The following is a 19,439-nucleotide window of genomic DNA, read 5'->3' on the forward strand; positions in this document are numbered from 1 at the left end:
TACAATGATACTGGTAATTATTGTTATAATAAATGTAAAAAGGAAATAATATGAACCAAATCAGGTCAAAAACATTGAATAATACTCCTAATAACAATAATAGTATAATCAACATGAGAATTTTCTTGAAATATTAAAAAAATGGAATTATTATTTCATTTGGTATTCTCGTGCATTTTTATTGTTTAAATAAAATGTAAATAACAGCAACAGTATTCAATATTGATAATAGTAACAATCTATTGTTGATGTATCGATTATTATTAATGTAAAATGGAAATGGCTTTAATCAAATCGGATTTTTATGGTAATACATATAAGCATTTTAAATTATAAACGAGTTAATGATTATAATTTCTATTCAGTTCCTAATGTCTTCATTTTTATAGTTACAGTGTTATTAATAAAAGATTCATTGGAAGCAACCAGATAATTTTCAACACTTTTTAAGTGGCATAATAAAATTAATGGTTTAAGAATTGCCTTTTAAACTTGATATTTAAAGTGAATTATTGTGAAAATTGGAATTTGTAGTCCATTTTATTGCTTAAAACAATACATACTGTACATACATAGCACTGCTACTACTACTACTACTACTACTACTACTACTACCACTACTATTAATAATAATAATAATAATAATAATACTATTAAGGTGGTAAAAATACTTGTGACAAGTTGTCTGTTTGGTAAATTAATTTAATAACATGGTCTAGTTATAGCACAACATGTCCAGCATGTCATACAATTTACACAATTAAATTATGTTATTGAAAATGAGACAGTACATCAGCATTGTGGTTTTGTTACAAACAGTGACTCTCAGCTAAACAGATATATTGTTAAAACAATAAAATAAAAGAGAGAGAGAGAGAGAAAAAAAATAGTAAAGTCTATTGTTTAGTGTGTGTGGTGGCGTCCTGCTGGGGTTTGTGCGACTGCTCCTCTGGTGCGCCTCGCTGCTCCTTTGTCACTTTGGCCTCTGAGACTCCTGCAGGGTTATACAAAAAAAAAACACTGGATAAAATTAGCTCCATGTCTTTATCTTTTTGTATGGGGCCGCTGTAAAATAGATTGTTTTGTTTAAAAATGATCCTGAGTGATTATCCTATGATGTGGATTGTATAAACAGTGATTTGTCCTCTCCGATCTGCTCGGAAAACCATCGCAGTTGACAATCGTAACTGTTAAACCTGTTTAATAAAGTGGTGCCTTGACTTACGAGTTTAATTTGTTTCGTAACTCAAACCACTCATATGTCAAATCATCTTTCTCCCAATATATCGAAATGCCATTAATCCATTCCAGCCCAGATGTTTGTTTTTCTTTTTAAAGCAGGCTACAGTTTTGTACTTTATAGAAACATACAGTAATAACATAATTTAATAGAATGTAAAGAATTAAACAGTTTGCGCATCATGATTTCATGCTTCAATATATTGTGCGGCTCCTTCCGATGTGCACGCCTTGGCCACCAGGAGGCAGTATAATAAAGGCATCTAAAACACGAAGATGAGTTTCACAACTAAGTGACTAAGTAAGATGCAGGAATATCGTTTGTTGTTTTTTGCAGAGGATACAGACTATATTCCTGTGAGTATTGTTATATTGTCTGTCTACATGTATTTCTACACTGTTTGTGTTAAAATATCCATAGCTATAAAGGTTAAACTACCGAAGATTCAACGCTAATTTCGTTAGCCTGTCTATGGCGTTTTGCATGGTGAGTTAGCACTAAACTAGCACAATTAAAGTCGTGTATTTTGTTTTTTTAATTAATTAATTTTGCTCAAACTATTTTAACACAATCAGTGTTGATTTGTTAATCATTTGTTACTGAGCTAATATCTCGTTCCATTAGCAGTGTTTCTGAGACGTGCTTCACATCTGTGTTGCATGGAGTCCACAAACCATAAACAAGTACTTCTCCCAGGATGATCACGTTGATGACATTTCACAATTCCTCTGCGTGTCTCGGTTGGCCTGGAATAGCGGTGCAGTTTTGTTTTGACTCCATGCAACATAAATGTGAAGCAGTTCTCAGAAACACTCCTTATTTAGCATGCTGCCAAAGGGCATCCAGAATGCCCGACGATACGAAAAACAGGAAGAGTACTAGAAGAAGAAGAAGTAGAAGTAGGCTAACTGCTAGCTTATCACTCAACACAAGCAGTTGCTCGTCTGTTTGCGTCCACCGACAGCTCGAGCTTTCTGGTTGGCCGTCGTTCTGTTTCACGTCACAATGACAGAGTTTGCGGTTTGTCCCAACTCAGTGTGGACTACACACACACAAGGATTTGCCGGCGAAAATATTGAACAGGTCTAACATTTACAATACTGGATTTCCCATCGGATCACTTTTAGCACACCCAACACCACAAGATAATAGCTCAGTACAATCTTTTAGAGACATGCGATAATCAAGCCTTTTGCTGACTTTCATCGAAAGAAGGGAACCTGGCTCAAATTCGGCCTGATTGTCGGAATGTGTGTATCCCGCTTTAAACATTTACAATCGTCTGCCCCGACTGTTTTCTGAGCAGATTGGAAGAGGAGAAATGACTGTTAACACACCCCAAACCAAAAGATAACCTTCGGGCAATCTTCTAGAGATATTTGATTATCGGGCCTTTGCTGGTTTTTGATCGGAAGAGGGGAAAATTGCTCAAGTTAGGCCCAATTATCTGTGTGCGTATAGCGCGCTTTCCTGTGGATGGTGATTGGTGGTGAACATACCGTTGGATCCGCCTTCTTTCCACTTGAGCCTGTTGTCGTCGGTGTGACGCGTCCACGTCGAACGGAAGCTCACCAGCTCGGCCGTGATGTGAGCCAGACTCCACTGCAGTCCTCTGGAGCTCTCCTTCCACACGTTACTAGTATGCAAACAAAGACCATACACCAGGCAGTCCAATTGATCTAGTCCGAGTGTGACTTTTTATATATTCCTCTCGCTAATAAGTGACTCAAACAAAAAACACACAAAAGTTTAAATATGAAGATTTCTCATAAGTGGATATTTTATATTTACCACTTGACTTAATTCTAACACACTAGACAGCTAATAATTCTTCAACTGTTGGACACCGAGCCAATTGGATGTTCTGTGTCATTTTACACTGGTTAAAATCTTTTTACACTACAACTTTCACGAACAAGGAAGAATGTTCAAAGGAATGAAACAAGGCCTCTAAGGAGCACAAATCCTTTACGATGTATAACCAATCGAACCTAAAAGGATTATTTCCACAACGTATTTTTCATTTTTCTTTGGCTTGTTTTTGGCAACACCGACTCTAGAAGAAGGAGTGACCTTGGCGAGGGGTGGTAACAGATGATGAAGAAGAAGAATATTCATCCCAAGGTAATCTCTGCCAGTGTTTACATTTTTAAATGATCACTTCTACAAGATTCCTAGAAAATCACAATGTCTCTTCACTGGTGAGCTACACTTAGATGTCGCGGGCACCACGTTGGGGATCCCTGTATTACAGCCTGCGTGTGTGTGATGTTTGGCGTAATTACACTTGATAAAACTAGTTTAGTTCTTTACATTCTCCTTTATTTGGTTTTTAAAAAATATATATTGTTCAATATAGTGGTATTTGTTTTTCTTTTATTAAAAATGTAACACAAATTGTGGTGTTTCTATTGGAACGGATGAACGGCATTTCCATTCATTTCAATGTGGAAAAATGATTTGAGTTTTGATTTAATTTGCGGGGGTCATGGAACAAATTAAAAGTCAACGCACGACTGTATTTCTATTACATTTTATGAGAGAAAAAAAAAAAATGATTTAAGGTTCGATTGTATTTGAATACAAGCCCACATTCTGGTCTCATTATTTGGATGTTCTTAAAAAATAACTGACTCCCCTCCCAGTAGCGTACGCAGGCTGATGTTGTACCTGTGTCTGTTGCAGGGGTCCGGTGGTCCCGGGTTCTCCTCCACCAGAGGAACCACAATCTTCTCTGCCATGTCCGTCAACAAGGAGAACGTCGGGTACACGATAAAGTCAATGAAACCTACAGAAAAGAAATTCAACCTGTTATCCAGGTAAATGAAAAGTGTCAAAGTGCTTTTTTTTTTTTTTTTTTTTTGGGTGTGTATGTTTGTTCGACATACCGATCTGGGACTCGGCCACCAAGGTGCTTTTTCGATCACACAGCGGCGAGAAGGGCAGACCTAGCTCCGCCTCTCTATCACCCTCCCCAAGGTAGAAAGAGAGAACGAGCAGATATCTTAAAAGGCATCTCAAGCCTCGAAATTACTACGCCAAGATGATGTGACACATTTAAAGTGCTTCTTCCTCTTCTTTTTTTTCTTTTTTTTTTACAGTAACAGAAAAAAACCCTGAACAGGCTTTTCTTGTATAATTCTTAAAGAGAAACAGTAGGCCTCCTCTTCTTTTTTTGGGGGTAAAAAAAATAGCAGCACAGAAGCGCACGCTGACAGCGAAAGATGTGATGAAAGACAGTTGGCGAAAGCTATGAAAATAAAGTGGTATTTTCTTTAAAAAAAAACATTCTTAAATTAATAAAATACAAATTTTACAAGCAAAAAGTCAACATTTTCGGGGAATTAAGTAATATTTTTTCAAGAAGGAGTAATAAGCGAAAGTGAAGAAATGTCATAATCTTACAAGAATGATGTCGCAGTCTGAGGAGAAAAAAAGTGATATTTATTCTAGAATGAAATCATATTTTTTGAGGAACTGTCTGAATTACACAACAATAATTTTTTTATGAGAAAAAAATCACAATATTATGAGAAGAGAATTGCAATGTTATGAGAAAAAAAGTATTATTTTTCAAAAAAAAAGGCGTCTCACAAACATCTAAGATTAAAGTTGTAACGTAAATAATTACAGTGTTTGACGGTAATTATTTCACAGGAATAACGTCACAATGTTACAAAATAATTTTAATGCTCTGAGAATATAGTCAGAATTTGCCAGGAAAAATCTCACAGGATCAAAACTCATAATGTTAGGAGTAAATAGTTGTAATTGTGGGAGAATAAAATTGAAATACACAAATAATGATCTTACAAGGATAAAATTGTAATATTATTAAGTGATGAATATTGTAAAATTATGATTAGAAATCAAATTGAATGAATCGATAAAAGCATTGGTATCTTTAAAAGGCTGAATTTTCTGGCATCGTGCAGACAGTATGTAATATGTATTTTCCCCTGTTCCTGTGTGACCCAAAACATGTACATCACTTTAATACCCAGCCTCCTGCTCAATGTCAGCCGTGATTGGCTCTTAGTCCCTGACCGTCTCAGGAGACCTTGCACAGGATCAGCAGTGTAGATGATGGATGGAATGACTGACCTTTGGAATAAGACCTGTACAAACTACTATTGAAGACTTTGTCAGGTTTTGACATGTTCCTACCTGCCTGAAGAACTCCTCCATCAGGGCTTTGGTCCATCTGGAGTGCAGAGACCAGGGTTTAGACGGATGGCTGATGTCGGCCGTGTGGAGTAACAGTGACAAAGCTTTGGACTTCTCGATCCTATTGGACAAAAATAAAACAGTGTTGGTTTGGTGCCCCCTAATGAGGTCCCGAACGTGCGCCGTGTTACCGTTCATGTTGCTGCAGACAGGATTTCATGGCTTTTACTTGGAGGAGGTGAGAGGTCATGTCTGTGGATAGCACCATCTCGATGACGAGGGAACGCAACTCCCTGTGTGGGCATTTGAAATAACAAAACTGCGTGAAAACGGTACAAAAGTGGGATTTCAGGAGCTGCTGTTGTTCCTGTGATGAAAGGGGTTGCTTCAATAGGCAAACGCTAGTTAGAGCCAATGCAAGAGTTGAAAACAAGTATTGTAGTTTGTATTTCACATTAGAAAAAGAATGTATTAATATTACTGAATTATGCCTGGGGGCGGGGGGATCGAATAACTCGGTTAAGTCGATTTCAAAAATAGGTTGACATAAAACTTCTGCCTCAAAGAAATGTTCCGCCCCGCAACCTCTGTTTCACACGGACATTTATTGCAGACGGACGCAGTGTTGGGCCAATGATGAACTTTGCCAAAAAGGAGCGTCTGTAAGTGATCTTGAAGACACTGGCACACTAACACACTTCACTACACTACTACACTAACATGATACATATGAGTGAGCTGAATGGCAGCGTTTTTTGACCTAAAATGCTAATCGATAGCACGCTAATGCTAATGGCGGTTGCTAATCGTTTAGCATTTAGCATTTTGCTGTCTCAAATTCTGTACACCGAATTTATACCATACACTCAGTACTAACATGTGCAGTTTCAGGGTTGAAGTCCATCTGATTATTATTTTGATCAATTGGAGAAGCTATTCCAAAGAGATTTGATGCCCAGTTTTGATTGACACTGTGAGAGAGGTATTTATTTACTAACATTGTTCTCGTGGATGTATCAGTTCATCTTTTTAAAAGATGTATTTTCTGTTCCTGTTCCTTTATTGGGTTTCATTATAACGTTCTCAAGATAAGTGTGTGGATATCACCATGAAATAGGATTTGAATCAACAATATTGCATAAAAATTGTACAAAAGCACAATTTCAGATGTTATTGTTTCTGTGCGAAAAAGGATCTCACAACAATGCAGTTGCAATGATGTGAGTAAAAAGTTGGATTACAAAAATAAAGTTGTAATGTTACAAGACTAGTCAGAATATCACAAGAAAAAAAACATCTTACAAAAATAAAGTCATAATATGACCACAAAAAAAAAGTTAGGGGACAAAAATTGCAATTTTGCAAGAATTCAGTTGTAAAGTTTATAAAAATGAAGTGTTATTTTAAAGAAAAAGTCATAATATGAGAATGAAGTTGTATTTTTTTCAGGGAAAAAAAACCGCAATCTTACAAAGTCCTAACATTACAAATTAAAGTCATAATGTGGCAAGTCATAATATTACGATAAAAAAAATCTCCGAATTTACAAAAATAAAGTAGTAATGTTATCAGAAAAAAGTGACATTTTATTTTGAGATTTTTTTTGTAATCTTACAACAATAAAGTCACAATGCTCTGAGAAAAATGTTAATCAAAATAAAATCAAACGAAGTTTTTACAAGACTAAAGACATTGTTTTAGAAAAATCTCACAAGAAATAAATGCAATGTTTCTAGTAAAAAGTTGGATTATGTACAGTACATAAAGTCGTAATGACACAAGCTAAAAGTCATAATATTACGAGAAAAAAAATCTTATAAAGTAATATAATGTAATAAAAAGTAAAGTCGTAATATCAGAATAACATTTTATTTTCTTCAGGGAAAAAAACGCAATCTTACAAGGATAAAGTCACAATGTTACAAGAACAGCTGTAATATTATCAGACAAAAATTGTGTAAAGTTAATCCTTCTAAGGTAGCATTTTTGTTGGGGGGATTTGTTTGACAATGAAGTTGTCAAGAAAAAAAACATCTTGTGTGTGATCTTATGTTAGATCAGAAATTTTTCGGGAAAAAAGTTGTAATGTACTTTTCTGCGTTGTTGATTCAGTCTCAGGTAGTTAGCTGTGTAAACGAGTACAGCATGACGTAAGCTATGGGAAGTTGAAATTCATCCCCTTAAAAATATACTTAAAAAATAAGTTAATTGATGATTAGTTTTCCCTTTAGTCAACCAAGGAAATTTAGTGAGTCTTGTACATGCTTCTTCATGGGCAGCAAAGGCCTTTTGAAAGTAGAAAATGTCTTACATCCACTCTTCTCGAGTCAAATGGATGAAGATATTCATTTGGTCGTCCTGCAGAAGGCGGAACGCTGCGCTCAGATGATGACTTTCCTGCACCGACCGGTCGTTGTAGATCAGTGCAAACTCGGACCTGACCAGACAAAAGACACATGGGAGGTAGCTGCATTGACTAGCATAATCTACGCTGTTTAAATGAGATGGCCATTTTTCCCTTTGAAAATACTGTACAGTGCAGTACGAGTCACCTGACTTCAGAGGTTTTGGAGATACGAGCCGTCGTTCGGACTTTTTTGCTTTGACTTGTGAGCAAAAAGGTTTAGATATAAGTGGCACCGAACACAACTCAACTCAGACTATATCAAGCAGCAATTTGGCAGATAGTGCTCAATTCTTCAAAAAAAAAGGGGCGCCAGTTGAAGTTTACTGTCAAATTAATCCTAAAACAAAGAAAAATGCACTTTTTTTTTTAAACAACCACATACTGTAAGTTTGCCTTACGAAAGTTCGCTTAGTTTAATGCTAACAAACAATGTAAAACGCCCTGAACAAGCTAATGGTTAACATCGATAGTTGTGGTTTGAGAAGCAACAGTCATTTGAACACAAATGGTGGAGCAACACGTGTAGACAGATAATATAACAATACTCACAAATGACCAATATTACTGCAACTTACTGAGGAGCTAATACGGGGTCGATGTACAGTATCTCCATATGTCTGTATTATATTGCCCCCTAAGTGGTCAAGGTGCACACACTAAAAGGAGCAGTACAATAATGTGGCAAAAACTATTTCTTTACATTCTATTGAATGATGTCATTTCTGTATGTTTAAAAAAATATATATAGTACAGCACTACACAGTGCTGTTTTTCTTCTTAAAAAACTACAAAAATCTTTGCTGGCTTTTTTTGGAAGCTGAAATACATTAATGGCATTTACATTCATTTCACTGGAGAAAGATGATTACAGATACGAGTATTTTAAGTTACAAGCATAGTAACAGAACAAATTAAACTCGTATCTCAAGGCACCACTGTAATGTAAAGTGAATTAGTTCCAAACTATTAACTGACATAATCAAAAATAACTTTATTAATTGCACAGGCCAGGCAATTCTTTAAATACAATATGAACAGTCATAAAAGTTTAAGCATGGTAAAATTGGTGTTTTTTTGTTGAGTTTTTTTGTTTTTTTTTGTTGATTGTTATTTAATGTTTACAGAGTAGATAACATGCATGTTTTCAGCACATTTAATACAGTATGTGCTGTTTGTCATTAGCCATGAGGCTTTTGGCTAGACAAACAATTGTATTGCTCTTATTGAACTGAAAAGCCAGAACCCAGTCTTCATCGTCAACTTCCATTTCCTTTTGTATGGTTATCACACTTTTTTTTTTTTTGAGAAGGTTTGTTTTGTTTTGAACTTTTGAGAGATAATGTTCCAGATCATTTTGGGTGATCTCCAAATTGTAGCACTTTTGTAGGCGCTCCACTTGGTAGGTTCCACTGTATTTAGTTGGACATATAAACAATGAGTCACAAATAATCCAAGAGTCTCTCTCTCCTGCGAGGATGGCTTTATGGCATCTAAAAATACTGATCTCCCACTGTGAAGATGTGTTTGTGTTAGAATTTAGCCCTCTATAAAACAACATAATGTATTTTATATTCCCTGACATGTCGAAATCTTAACAGGATCCTCGCAAGTAGCTGCTTTTGTTAGAATTTGGCAGAGGGTGGAGTTGTTCTAGGAAAAAAAAGCTCACTTTGTGTGGATGTGAAAGTTGTTGGTGGTCCCCGTATGTTCGTAGTCGTGAATGGCTGCGGCGAACAGTGATGCCATCACCTCCAACTCTGTTAGCCAGTGCTGATTGGTTCACACAGGGAACACAGCAATCAAACAATCATATTGCCATCATTTATCGTCTTAGCCTTGACTTGCTCTTAACCCCTCAAAGTCTTGGTCTTGACTTGGTCTTATTGTCTCAAATTATTTGTCTTGACTCCTTAAAGGCTCAGTCTTGATTTGGTCCTACCTCTTAAATATCTCAAGTTTTGACTTGGTCTTAATTCCTTGAAGTCTAAGTGTTCACTTGGTCTTAACTACTGAAAGTCTTATGTCTTGATCTTAAGTCTTGGTCTTGACTTCTTAATGATCAGATCAGAATCAGAATCATCTTTATTTGCCTCGTATGTCTAAAACACAAGGAATTCGTCTCCGGTGTAGTTCGATGAATCGAAAAAAAATAATCAACTGATTAATCAATTATTAAAATAATCATTAGTTGCAGCCCTACTTGACTTGGTCAGAAGTCCTCAACGTCTTGTTCTTGAACTGGTCGTTAACTCCTCAAAGTCTTTGTCTTGACTTATTCTGATCTCTTCAAGTTTTTAACTTTTGCCTTGATCTTAACGCCTCAAAGTCTTAATATTGACATGGTTTTAACTCATCAAACTGTACCACGAGGCCAGATCGCAGAAGCAGGCAGTGCATGGTCTGTGTGACGTCTGCGGCATGCACATGGCTGTGGTACGGGTTGTTGTGTTTGCAGTATCCTCTCTCCACAGCAGACAGGAACAGTGTCAGGCTTGAGATGGGGATCTGGAACAAATCAATCAATCATTTGACCCCCTTTTCAACCCTTTGCAAATGACATCTGTTGCGATCAAATTAACCCTTGAGTTGTGCAATGTGGCAAAATAATGTTTCAATAAACATCACAGAGAAACCTAACACGATGTGTTTGATTGAATTACTGTCCTGCAAATGATTTCCAAGCGTCATGTTTTGTTATCCACCAGGCAGTGAGGGTCGGTTTAATTTTAATTATATATATTTTTTCTGTTTCCCTTGTCAGTGTGTGAAGGGTACCAAAATTATTCATGTTTACTGTCCTACATTTGGCCATGTTACTTTGGAAAATGGGCACAGTGATTCGGTCATGTGGTCTCAATGCCTTGGTCTTGACTTGTTCTTAATACCTCAAACTTGTGGTTTTAACATTGTGTTAAATCCTCAAAGTCTTGGTCTTATCGCCTCAAAAGTTTTAGCCTTCACTTTGTTTTAAGTTGTCAAGGTCTTGGTTTTGAATCCGTATAGTGCTCGTCTTTACTTGCTTGTAAGTCTTGTCTTTTACCTGGTCTTAACTCCTCAAAGTCTTGATCTTCACTCCTGAACGTCTTGGTAATGACCTGAATCTAATTCTTCAAAGCCTTAGTTTTGACTCCTCAAAGTCTTGACTTGGTCTTAAGCCCTTAAAGTCATTGGTCTTGGCTTGATCTTAACCCTAAAAGTCTTGAGTCTTTAATTGGTCTTAACAACTCAAAGTCTTGAATGAGTTTTGGATTATGTGGTTTTAGTTTACTGTCGCCTTAATCGTCATTGTATAATGCATTGGCAAATAACATGCTTACATACAGGTAGCTGATTCAGATACCGATATCCCATCTACACTGCCAGATCAGGGTTTATTGTTCCAACTAAACTGTACCGCTTGGTAGAAATGTGGCTTCATATATTGTGGATGATGAAACTGAATGCAAATGGAACCTTGAAGCGGCTGTTGAGCTCATATCTGGTAACAAGTTCGAAGAAGAGAGTTTGCAGTGCGTGATCAGAGCTGGCTGCGTTCAAGGCAAACACGTCAAAACTCCAGCGGTCAACGTCCTCCGGAGAGACATTGAGAGAGGGAGGTTAGCGTGACGGGATTATTGATACGTGTGCTACGTTCCAACGTGTTGCACAAGCACAAATCATATAACAGGTTGCATTGTGTGGCTTACCCTCAGACAGTTTACAACAGCAGCAGGTTGGTCTGGCATGGCGGCCGTGTAGGCTTTCTTGAACATCCTGGAATAATTCAGTGTTGATATTGAGTTCACTTGAAGTTCATGTGTTGAGACTGTGCAGCGAGCTCGTCTCAGGGGGTGTTTATATAAATCCTCCAAGTGCCCATACACTTGGATGAGGATGTTTTCAGAGAAAAGGGGGCCAATGTTTCACTGTCCTGTGCGGCCTACTGTGCTGAATCGCCTCATAGTGGTTGTATTCAAGTAAAAACACTACCACTTCCCCATGGTTGTGTTCAAATGCATTCACAATCATTTGGTGATTGATTGGCAACCTGTCCAAAATGTATATTGTAATGCAATAAATTAACTGGGGTAGGGTCTTCCTCCTGCAATCAATCCTTAGTAGTGGTTCGCAAAGCTGACTTTTGTGCAGCAAGCGTGGGACCGATGTTAATCTGTTAGTCTGAATGGTTGTCTGTCTCTATTTGCCTTGTGATTGACTGGTGACCAATTAGAATCAGTGTTTTTAGTGCTAACCACTCATCCATTGCCCAATATGACAATGAAATTGTGAACAAAACAAACAAAATAAAGTCATACCTCTCCACAAATATCCCAGCCTGTACCGCGTGCACGATGCTACGAAATTTGGGCTTTTCGTCCGACCGCCGCCCTGACTGTCGTACCCTCTGAGTGAATGTTGACGCCAGCCAATCAGTGACCTCAGCAGGAAAACCATCAGACTGAAGCTGCTGGAGGTCATCCTCGGACTCCAAGCACTGCCTGACACACACACACACACACACACACCAACACACACGTTGTTGATTTCACGTTTCTCAATGGTCTTTTTGCTCCTATGTCACAATGCTAAAGATATTTCAATAACCTTACAATGCCACCGTTGTTAGTATTTTTCTACCTGGTTCCATCCAGATAAACAGCCTCCAGTAGCGATGCTGTCAAATCCAGATTCTTTTTGATGTCCTCAAAGTCAATGTCTTTGTCCTCCAGCTGCTTCAAGATGTTCCGGAGCCTAAAAGCAGTCATAATGAGTTCATATTTGTGATCAAAGACAAAAAAAATTGCAGATGTCATTTGTGAGCTTGGTTGGTGAGAAGAAGTCAGCAGGTTGAAGAGCATTCTCTGTTTGGACTCCAGTAATCTGGAATTTCCTACCCACAGAAATTAGAATAGCTGCCTTGGTAGAAATGTTTAAGTCTTGATTTAAGACTTATTTCTTTACTCTCGCATTTGGTTAAACCAAACCTATTGTGCAATTAGTCTCTTGCCCTGCCTTATGCCTACACATCTGGATTTTGGCCTGTTTTACTGCTCCTTCCCCTAACCATCCCCAACCCCCTTCTCTGTTATCCTTTTTAAGGTTTCTTACGCCCCCCCCACGCCCTCTAATTGGGGTTTCTCTGTTTTTTTTCCCTTGCCTGGAAGGGGGTCCTTGATTTTTGTGAACTCTGCACCTGTGAAGCCCTTTTGTGGTTAAGAGCTACTGTATATACATTAACTTGACGTGATTTGGCCTGAGTTAGGTTGTTGTTGTTAGGTTGAACGGATTTGCGGATTGCCACTGCCTGGAGGGCCCTCACGGTGCAGCTTTTGGAATCACTGATCTGCTATGCCTTTGTTGTAGTTCGTGTGTTTATCAGACTGGATTCCAGTCTGGGCTGCAGCATTCATATGTGGTGTTTGCATATTGCATATTTGCCCCTGTTTATACACCGGGTTCAAAACAGGCATGTTAGCTCCATTCGAGACTCTTTGTAAATATGTGCGCAGCGATTGACTGGCGACCAGTCCAAAGTCAACTGGGATAGGCTCCAGCTCACCCGGGACCCTAATGAGGACAAGGTGTATCGTAAATGCATGCGTGTTTTTGGTTTTCTTGTTTCATATTCTTTGCGATAGACTGTCCTGACTCAGAGACTCAGACCCCAGTTCCTAGATCAGTGATGTGCGAACGTGCTGCTGGAAACTATCCAGTTTCCCTTCATTCACATTTCATTTACAAAAAAAGTATTATTTATTTACTCCAAATCATCTATCTATGCCAGTGACGTATAGTGACAGGCAGAACAATTTAATGCTTTCTTACTAGATGGAAGAAAGTACAATTGACCGGTATCTTGACCTATTGCCATTCAACAGCTTTGTGTTCAACTAAACAGGCTTAAATCTCATAGTGAGTAAGTACATTCAGGAGTAAATTGAGATGAGATCATCATTATTTCCTTGTATATATGTTCTTTTTGGGTGGTGTGCCGTGAGATTTTTCGAATGTAAAATATGTGCCTTGGCTCAATAAAGTTTGGGAACCACTGCCCTAGCCTAATTACCGCCAAGAAGTACATTTTGGTACAGATGTAAATTATGCAGGGAAGTGTTCCGTGCAACCATACCACTTTAGTAACGTTTCCACCAAACGAGCCATTAGAGATGCAATAAATAAAATGATGATCTGACAAAGCAGTTTAATAGGCAGAAATGAATCTGCACGCAAACTTCCCTTTGCGGCTGACCAGTTCCTTCCGCACCAAAGCTTTACAGCTATCTATTTTAACAAAACACGTTTACTCAAATATATCGATCCTTTTTTTTTTTTTTTTTTAACTTGTTATTGTCTAAGCAACATCCAGACTTTTAATCTTGAGGCCACACAATGCAACACGGCTCCCGCGAAGTGAGGAAGAGGTGGAGTATGACAATACATATCAGACAGGTCAAGTATCCGAGATTTGTTCTGAAGCTATTTTCAACACTTTCAATGAATTAATAATGCATAAAAATAACAGACCACATGGGGACAGAAAAATAGTATTGATTTGTGACAAAATATAAATTGACTATATTTGCACACATGGAGTCAGTGACAGCATAGATTTGTATCCACATTGGGAAGTCGCGAGAAGAAATGCGTTTTCAATGCATTTTTTTCAGTTATTTTTTTCTCTGCTACAACTCAGTCCATATTAGGCCAAATGGGAGCAAAACAATATGAATTGTATGACTTGAACCCCTATAGTATAAATCTAGGATCATTGGCACAGTAACCTGAAAGCACGTGTTTAAATCATGAGCTAGCAGGTTGATGTTCGCAGGGGGAAATGAGGTCTTCGCGAGAGTTCATTTGGAAGTCATTTCATGCCAAATTGTCCCAAGGAGGAAAAAAAAAAATGCCTTTGGCAAAAAGGAGATCGAGGCTGCCAATCTTTCCATGAGAAAAACTTCACATGCTTTGGCTCTTACATAAGGCACACTTTGAGAAAGTGATGTCTTGAGAGTTGGCCCTCTGAGAATGAATATTGTCGCGCAATCTATGTTTGGGGCACAAAAGAGGACGTCATTAAAAAGAGAGAGATACATTTTCTGCCATTCAGTTTTTTATTTACAAACCGTTCTGGATGTATTGATTGAATATAGGCCCAATTTCAGAATTTTCATCTCTGTTACTTCAATTAACCAAAAATGGCAAACAAAAACTGACGTGCTTGCAAAAGGCATCTTTGTTAAAATTATAGAAATTTAAAATGTCATTTAAAAAAAAATCTTGCATGATTTATTGCCATCATTTTATATTAACATTTCAGTTTGGACACATGACTTTTAATTGTAAATGATCATGTTTGTCCAGCATATGGTGCTACGTTTCCCCATTCAAAGCATGCAGCAACATTTCTCATCTTTTACTATTTTCTGTAAAGGTGCCTTGCTACTGAGCTGATAAATGTGTCACTGATGTTGGCTAATCGTGTGTATGTAAAAAGAAAATGTCTGTCTTTCATGTCCAACCTCACAAGTATTTTCTCTTCACACACTCCGTATTATGAACTATGTAATTCAGTAATAAAGGCTTTAAATTCCAAACATATAATACTAATATTTGCTATGCATACTGTATTTCATACTGAAGTAGATTAAGTCGTTTAAAGTGAAAACAATTATATTGATATATAATGTTATCATAAGCGGCACGGTGAATGACTGGTTAGAGCGTCTGCCTCACAGTTCTGAGGACCGGGGTTCAATCCCCGGCCCCGCCTGTGTGGAGTTTGCATGTTCTCCCCGTGCCTGCGTGGGTTTTCTCCGGGCACTCCGGTTTCCTCCCACATCCCAAAAACATGCATGGTAGGTTAATTGGTGACTCTAAATTGCCCGTAGGTGTGAATGTGAGTGCGAATGATTGTTTGTTTCTATGTGCCCTGCGATTGGCTGGCAACCAGTTCAGGGTGTACCCCGCCTCCTGCCCGATGATAGCTGGGATAGGATCCAGCACTCCCGCGACCCTAGTGAGGAGAAGCGGCTCCGAAAATGGATGGATGGATGTTATTATAGCTTTTTGTTGTTGTGGACCCATGGCCTTACAATACATTCTAACTAGCGGTGGTAGGCTATAGTATTAACAAACGCTATTAACAAACAGCGATACGTTACCGTGTGTTGGCGATTGTGATGCTGTTGTGGTGCGCAGGTTTTGCTTTCCAGTAGACACATTACACTTTATCTTCTTTTTTAAGTGTAAAATGATGCCACACTTTGGACATTCTCTGTCTTCCATGGACCTTTTGTTTCTGGCTTGTCGCTATCGCGCAAACCTATTTTGGAAAAAACGATCCCTGTGAAGCGTTGAGGCAGTGATTTCGTACTTTTTTTTTTAAATCAAGTTGTTCAAATAATCGTTTCAGCCCTAATCACATTTTTCTCTCTAAATAAAAAATCCATTTGTTGTCATAATATTACGTTTTTAATTTCTTTGCAACTTTTTAATTCCATTGGTATTGAAGGGCCCATGTGGTAGTAATGTTTAATTGCTGTTAGGAAAATTTCTCCCCTCCCCTGGACACAAAAAGTTAGAGAGCCCTGGATTTAAAGGACTTCTTAAGGGTTAATAAATTGCGCCATGTAGCCTGCATTCATGCAATTAATAACTCAACGAAGCTTCAACAGGTTTGCTCGGGTCTCCATGAGAAATCTCATCCTCTGTTTACAGAAACAGATTTATTCTCACACGCAGATATATTGGACGTGACGTGAGTTACTTTCAAATAACGGACGACTTCCCCCCCACCCACACCCTGGACCCACTGTGACCGATGCTGAAGCACTGCCAGACGACGCCATGCGGCCAACTAACAGCTCGGGATGCTGCCGGCGACACTTGCAGCGTTTTAAGTGTTTATCACGCTGCCACAATCTTCAGAAAGCTGTTGAGCCATAAAAATAGCAAGCGCCCGTATGTCAGCGCTCATAATCTTTCCAGATAACTCCTTCGTTTGGGTCTTAGCGGCCGGGGAGATGTCTGACAAGCGTTTTTTTCCCGGAAATGACTTGTCAAGAGCACTTTTGTTTATAGAGATGAAGGACAAATATTTTTTTGTCTTGTGGTACACAGTGGACATGTCACTGTTACTACTTGACTACAAGCTGTTACTACTTTACTAGCGAGTGAACAGTGCAAAAGTACTGCACAATTCCTTAAACTAACAAAAAAAAAAGAAATTGACAAATCTGACTTTTTTTGCAACTACTGTATGCTATTAGGCTAATGAAATGTAATACTGAATAAATATTTTGACCCTTTTTTTGCCACACCTTTGGTCAGAGTGTGGATAATTTGGGGCCTAACTGTAGCTTAAGTTATTTTAGCAGGCTAAAAATATCTCTGCTGCACCTACCCCCAAGTCCACTGGCTAATGTCGAGCATTCTGATTAAAAAAACTAAAACATTTATAACATGTGTTCAGGAAATAAAATAATAATAATAAAGCAAATGACAAAAATAGCAAATATTTGTTTTAATTCATATCACTTAACACAATGTATACAGTTTTTACAACGACTTTATCTCATCTCATGTCCAGCCAGAAAATACCCTTTTAACAAATAAAAAATTAAAAAAATCACCGGAATAACTTTGGGACTTAACTACAGCTAAACTTAGCTAAGCTGGTTATCCATGCATCTTCCCATTTTTTATACCGTTTGTCCTCTTTAGGATCGCAGGTGAGCTGAAGCCTATCTCAGCAGGGTACACTCTGGATTGGTTGCCGGTTAATCACAAGGCACACGTTGAAAAACAACCATTCAGACTCACATTGCAATGTGCAGAGTTGTGGTCATCAATGGATGCAAAGTCATTAACGCACTAACCAAAACAAAAGCCACATGACCCATCTTCCGTGCAGCTCATTTCCCCTCCCACAAAGCCATGGCGCGAGAAAGTCAAGTGTTCCTGTAATAACTGGCAAGTGTCGTGTCTGCTAAGTATAGTCAGGTTGGTGAATACAAACCATGCAATCAGCTGTTTAGTACAAGTGTTCAAGTTTTGGTCTACAGACTAGAAATGTACAAGATGTGTACTTCAGTTGCATGCCCCTGAACACCAATCAATCATTTTGGCATTCCTTTCAAAGACACAGCGACTTCTAGTGACTCTTTTCAGCACGACACACCCAACCAAGCAGTAGAGCCCCCTCAGTTAGGTTAGGTGGCGTTCAAATCTTCCATTCAAATGACTCAAACTGTGCTCTGATCTTACCTTGAGATGGGCATCTGCAGCCGTTTCTTACGGATTCGCACCAGTTCAGCCATTCCGTGCTTAAGCTGTGCCCTGATGGAACCCAGAGTTTTCTACCAAAAACCAAAGCAAAAGTATAGGAAAAAAGAGGATTATTCTAGAGACCCCCCCCCAACAAAAAAAATAAAAGTTCTCCAAAGCACCAACGCAAAAACTTGTGTGTCCTGAGACAGACTTGTGTTTCAACAACTCTCCCACCCACTTCTGGGGGGACCTACTCTATTTCACTCTGATTGGTTGGACGAGCCCAGACTGTGTCAGTGTGTGTGTGCGAGTGTGCTATGAGCATCTTTGTCAGTTTATGTGTGCGCGTGTGTGCACAAGTGTGAGTGCGCTGACCTCACTGATGAGGTGTTGACTGCAACCCTTTCAAGCCGTGTGTACTTAAATCCCAAATGAGAATTTTTCCAATGGTGCCACAAATCAGGGAGCCACAGAGACAGTCTTTCACCAGAGTCGCCCCAACTCACACTCATAAAACAAAGCTTGTCTTCTGGAGACGCCCACAACAGAGCAGCCACTCTGGGGGCTCACGTTTTGAATTCATTTTTTTCTGCTTCAGTTTATAATAAAGTATATAAAAATAAAAAATAATAAACAATAAAAATACTGCGATTGGCTGGCGATCAGTTCAGGGTGTACACCACCTCCTGCCCGATGATAGCTGGCATAGGCTCCAGCACTCCCGCGTCCCTTGTGAGGATAAGCGGCTCAGAAAATGGTTGGATGGATGGATGGACAATAAAAATAATTCTGATTCTAATGATTGGGATTCTGATTCTGTTTCTGAAAGTCAATGGCGCTTCACCACGCCATAGTAATAAAACGTCATTGGCCTCACAACAGTGCCATAGGTCTTTCGAGATGTATTACCAGGAGTCAGATAATGGTACACTTGTTGTATTGATATTGAATCGATATGATTTACAGTAATCACATATAAAGGGGACTCAATATCAGGGATTGAAGTATTCTGAAACACCCAGAGGCGCATCAGAGCCCATACAAAGCTCAGCTGAACCACAGCTCAACCTTCACGAAGCACAGCCAAGTCCCAAAAAAGCCTCCCCATGCGGGTCACCTCAGTTCCCATAAAGTGCAAGAGATCCCCTAAATGCCCAGGGGCAGCTGTGGCTCAGTTGGTGGAGTGGGTCGTCCAGTGACCGAAGGGTCAGTGGTACTAAGGGTCAATGGTACAAATTCCGGGTCCGACTGTCTGCTGTTGAAGTGTCCTTGGGCAAGACACTGAACCCTAAATTGGTCCCAGTAGGCCTGACAGCGCCCTAGATGCAGCATCCATTCATTGGTGGCACTGTGTCGGTACAGCTAAAGCGCTAACTG

General features: G+C 38.8%; 1 protein-coding gene across 1 annotated transcript; it reads right to left on the reverse strand.

The window, feature by feature from the left end:
• Positions 1-681: 681 nt before the first annotated feature.
• LOC133483545 (dual specificity calcium/calmodulin-dependent 3',5'-cyclic nucleotide phosphodiesterase 1B-like) lies at positions 682-18,328 on the reverse strand. The gene is made up of 14 exons (XM_061784922.1): positions 18,060-18,328; positions 12,432-12,545; positions 12,110-12,292; positions 11,501-11,567; positions 11,268-11,384; positions 10,179-10,319; positions 9,484-9,584; positions 7,719-7,844; positions 5,599-5,700; positions 5,408-5,528; positions 4,129-4,210; positions 3,911-4,028; positions 2,740-2,876; positions 682-994 (listed from the first exon to the last, which is right to left on the reverse strand). Exons 1-14 carry the CDS (start codon positions 18,110-18,112, stop codon positions 897-899), a joined length of 1,560 nt encoding a protein of 519 aa, XP_061640906.1. The 5' UTR covers positions 18,113-18,328; the 3' UTR covers positions 682-896.
• Between the last annotated feature and the right edge of the window lie 1,111 nt (positions 18,329-19,439).

The sequence above is a fragment of the Phyllopteryx taeniolatus genome, chromosome 9 (genome assembly GCF_024500385.1).
Source record: "Phyllopteryx taeniolatus isolate TA_2022b chromosome 9, UOR_Ptae_1.2, whole genome shotgun sequence".
NCBI lineage: Eukaryota > Metazoa > Chordata > Actinopteri > Syngnathiformes > Syngnathidae > Phyllopteryx > Phyllopteryx taeniolatus.

Excerpts from the sequence above, each read along its gene's own strand:
- LOC133483545 (XM_061784922.1), bottom strand. The coding sequence starts at position 18,112 with ATGGCTGAACTGGTGCGAATCCGTAAGAAACGGCTGCAGATGCCCATC. Across the intron at positions 12,546-18,059 it reads CTGCAGATGCCCATCTCAAG|GCTCCGGAACATCTTGAAGC; the intron begins GTAAGATCAGAG and ends GACTGCTTTTAG. Across the intron at positions 2,877-3,910 it reads GACCCCTGCAACAGACACAG|TAACGTGTGGAAGGAGAGCT; the intron begins GTACAACATCAG and ends TTTGCATACTAG.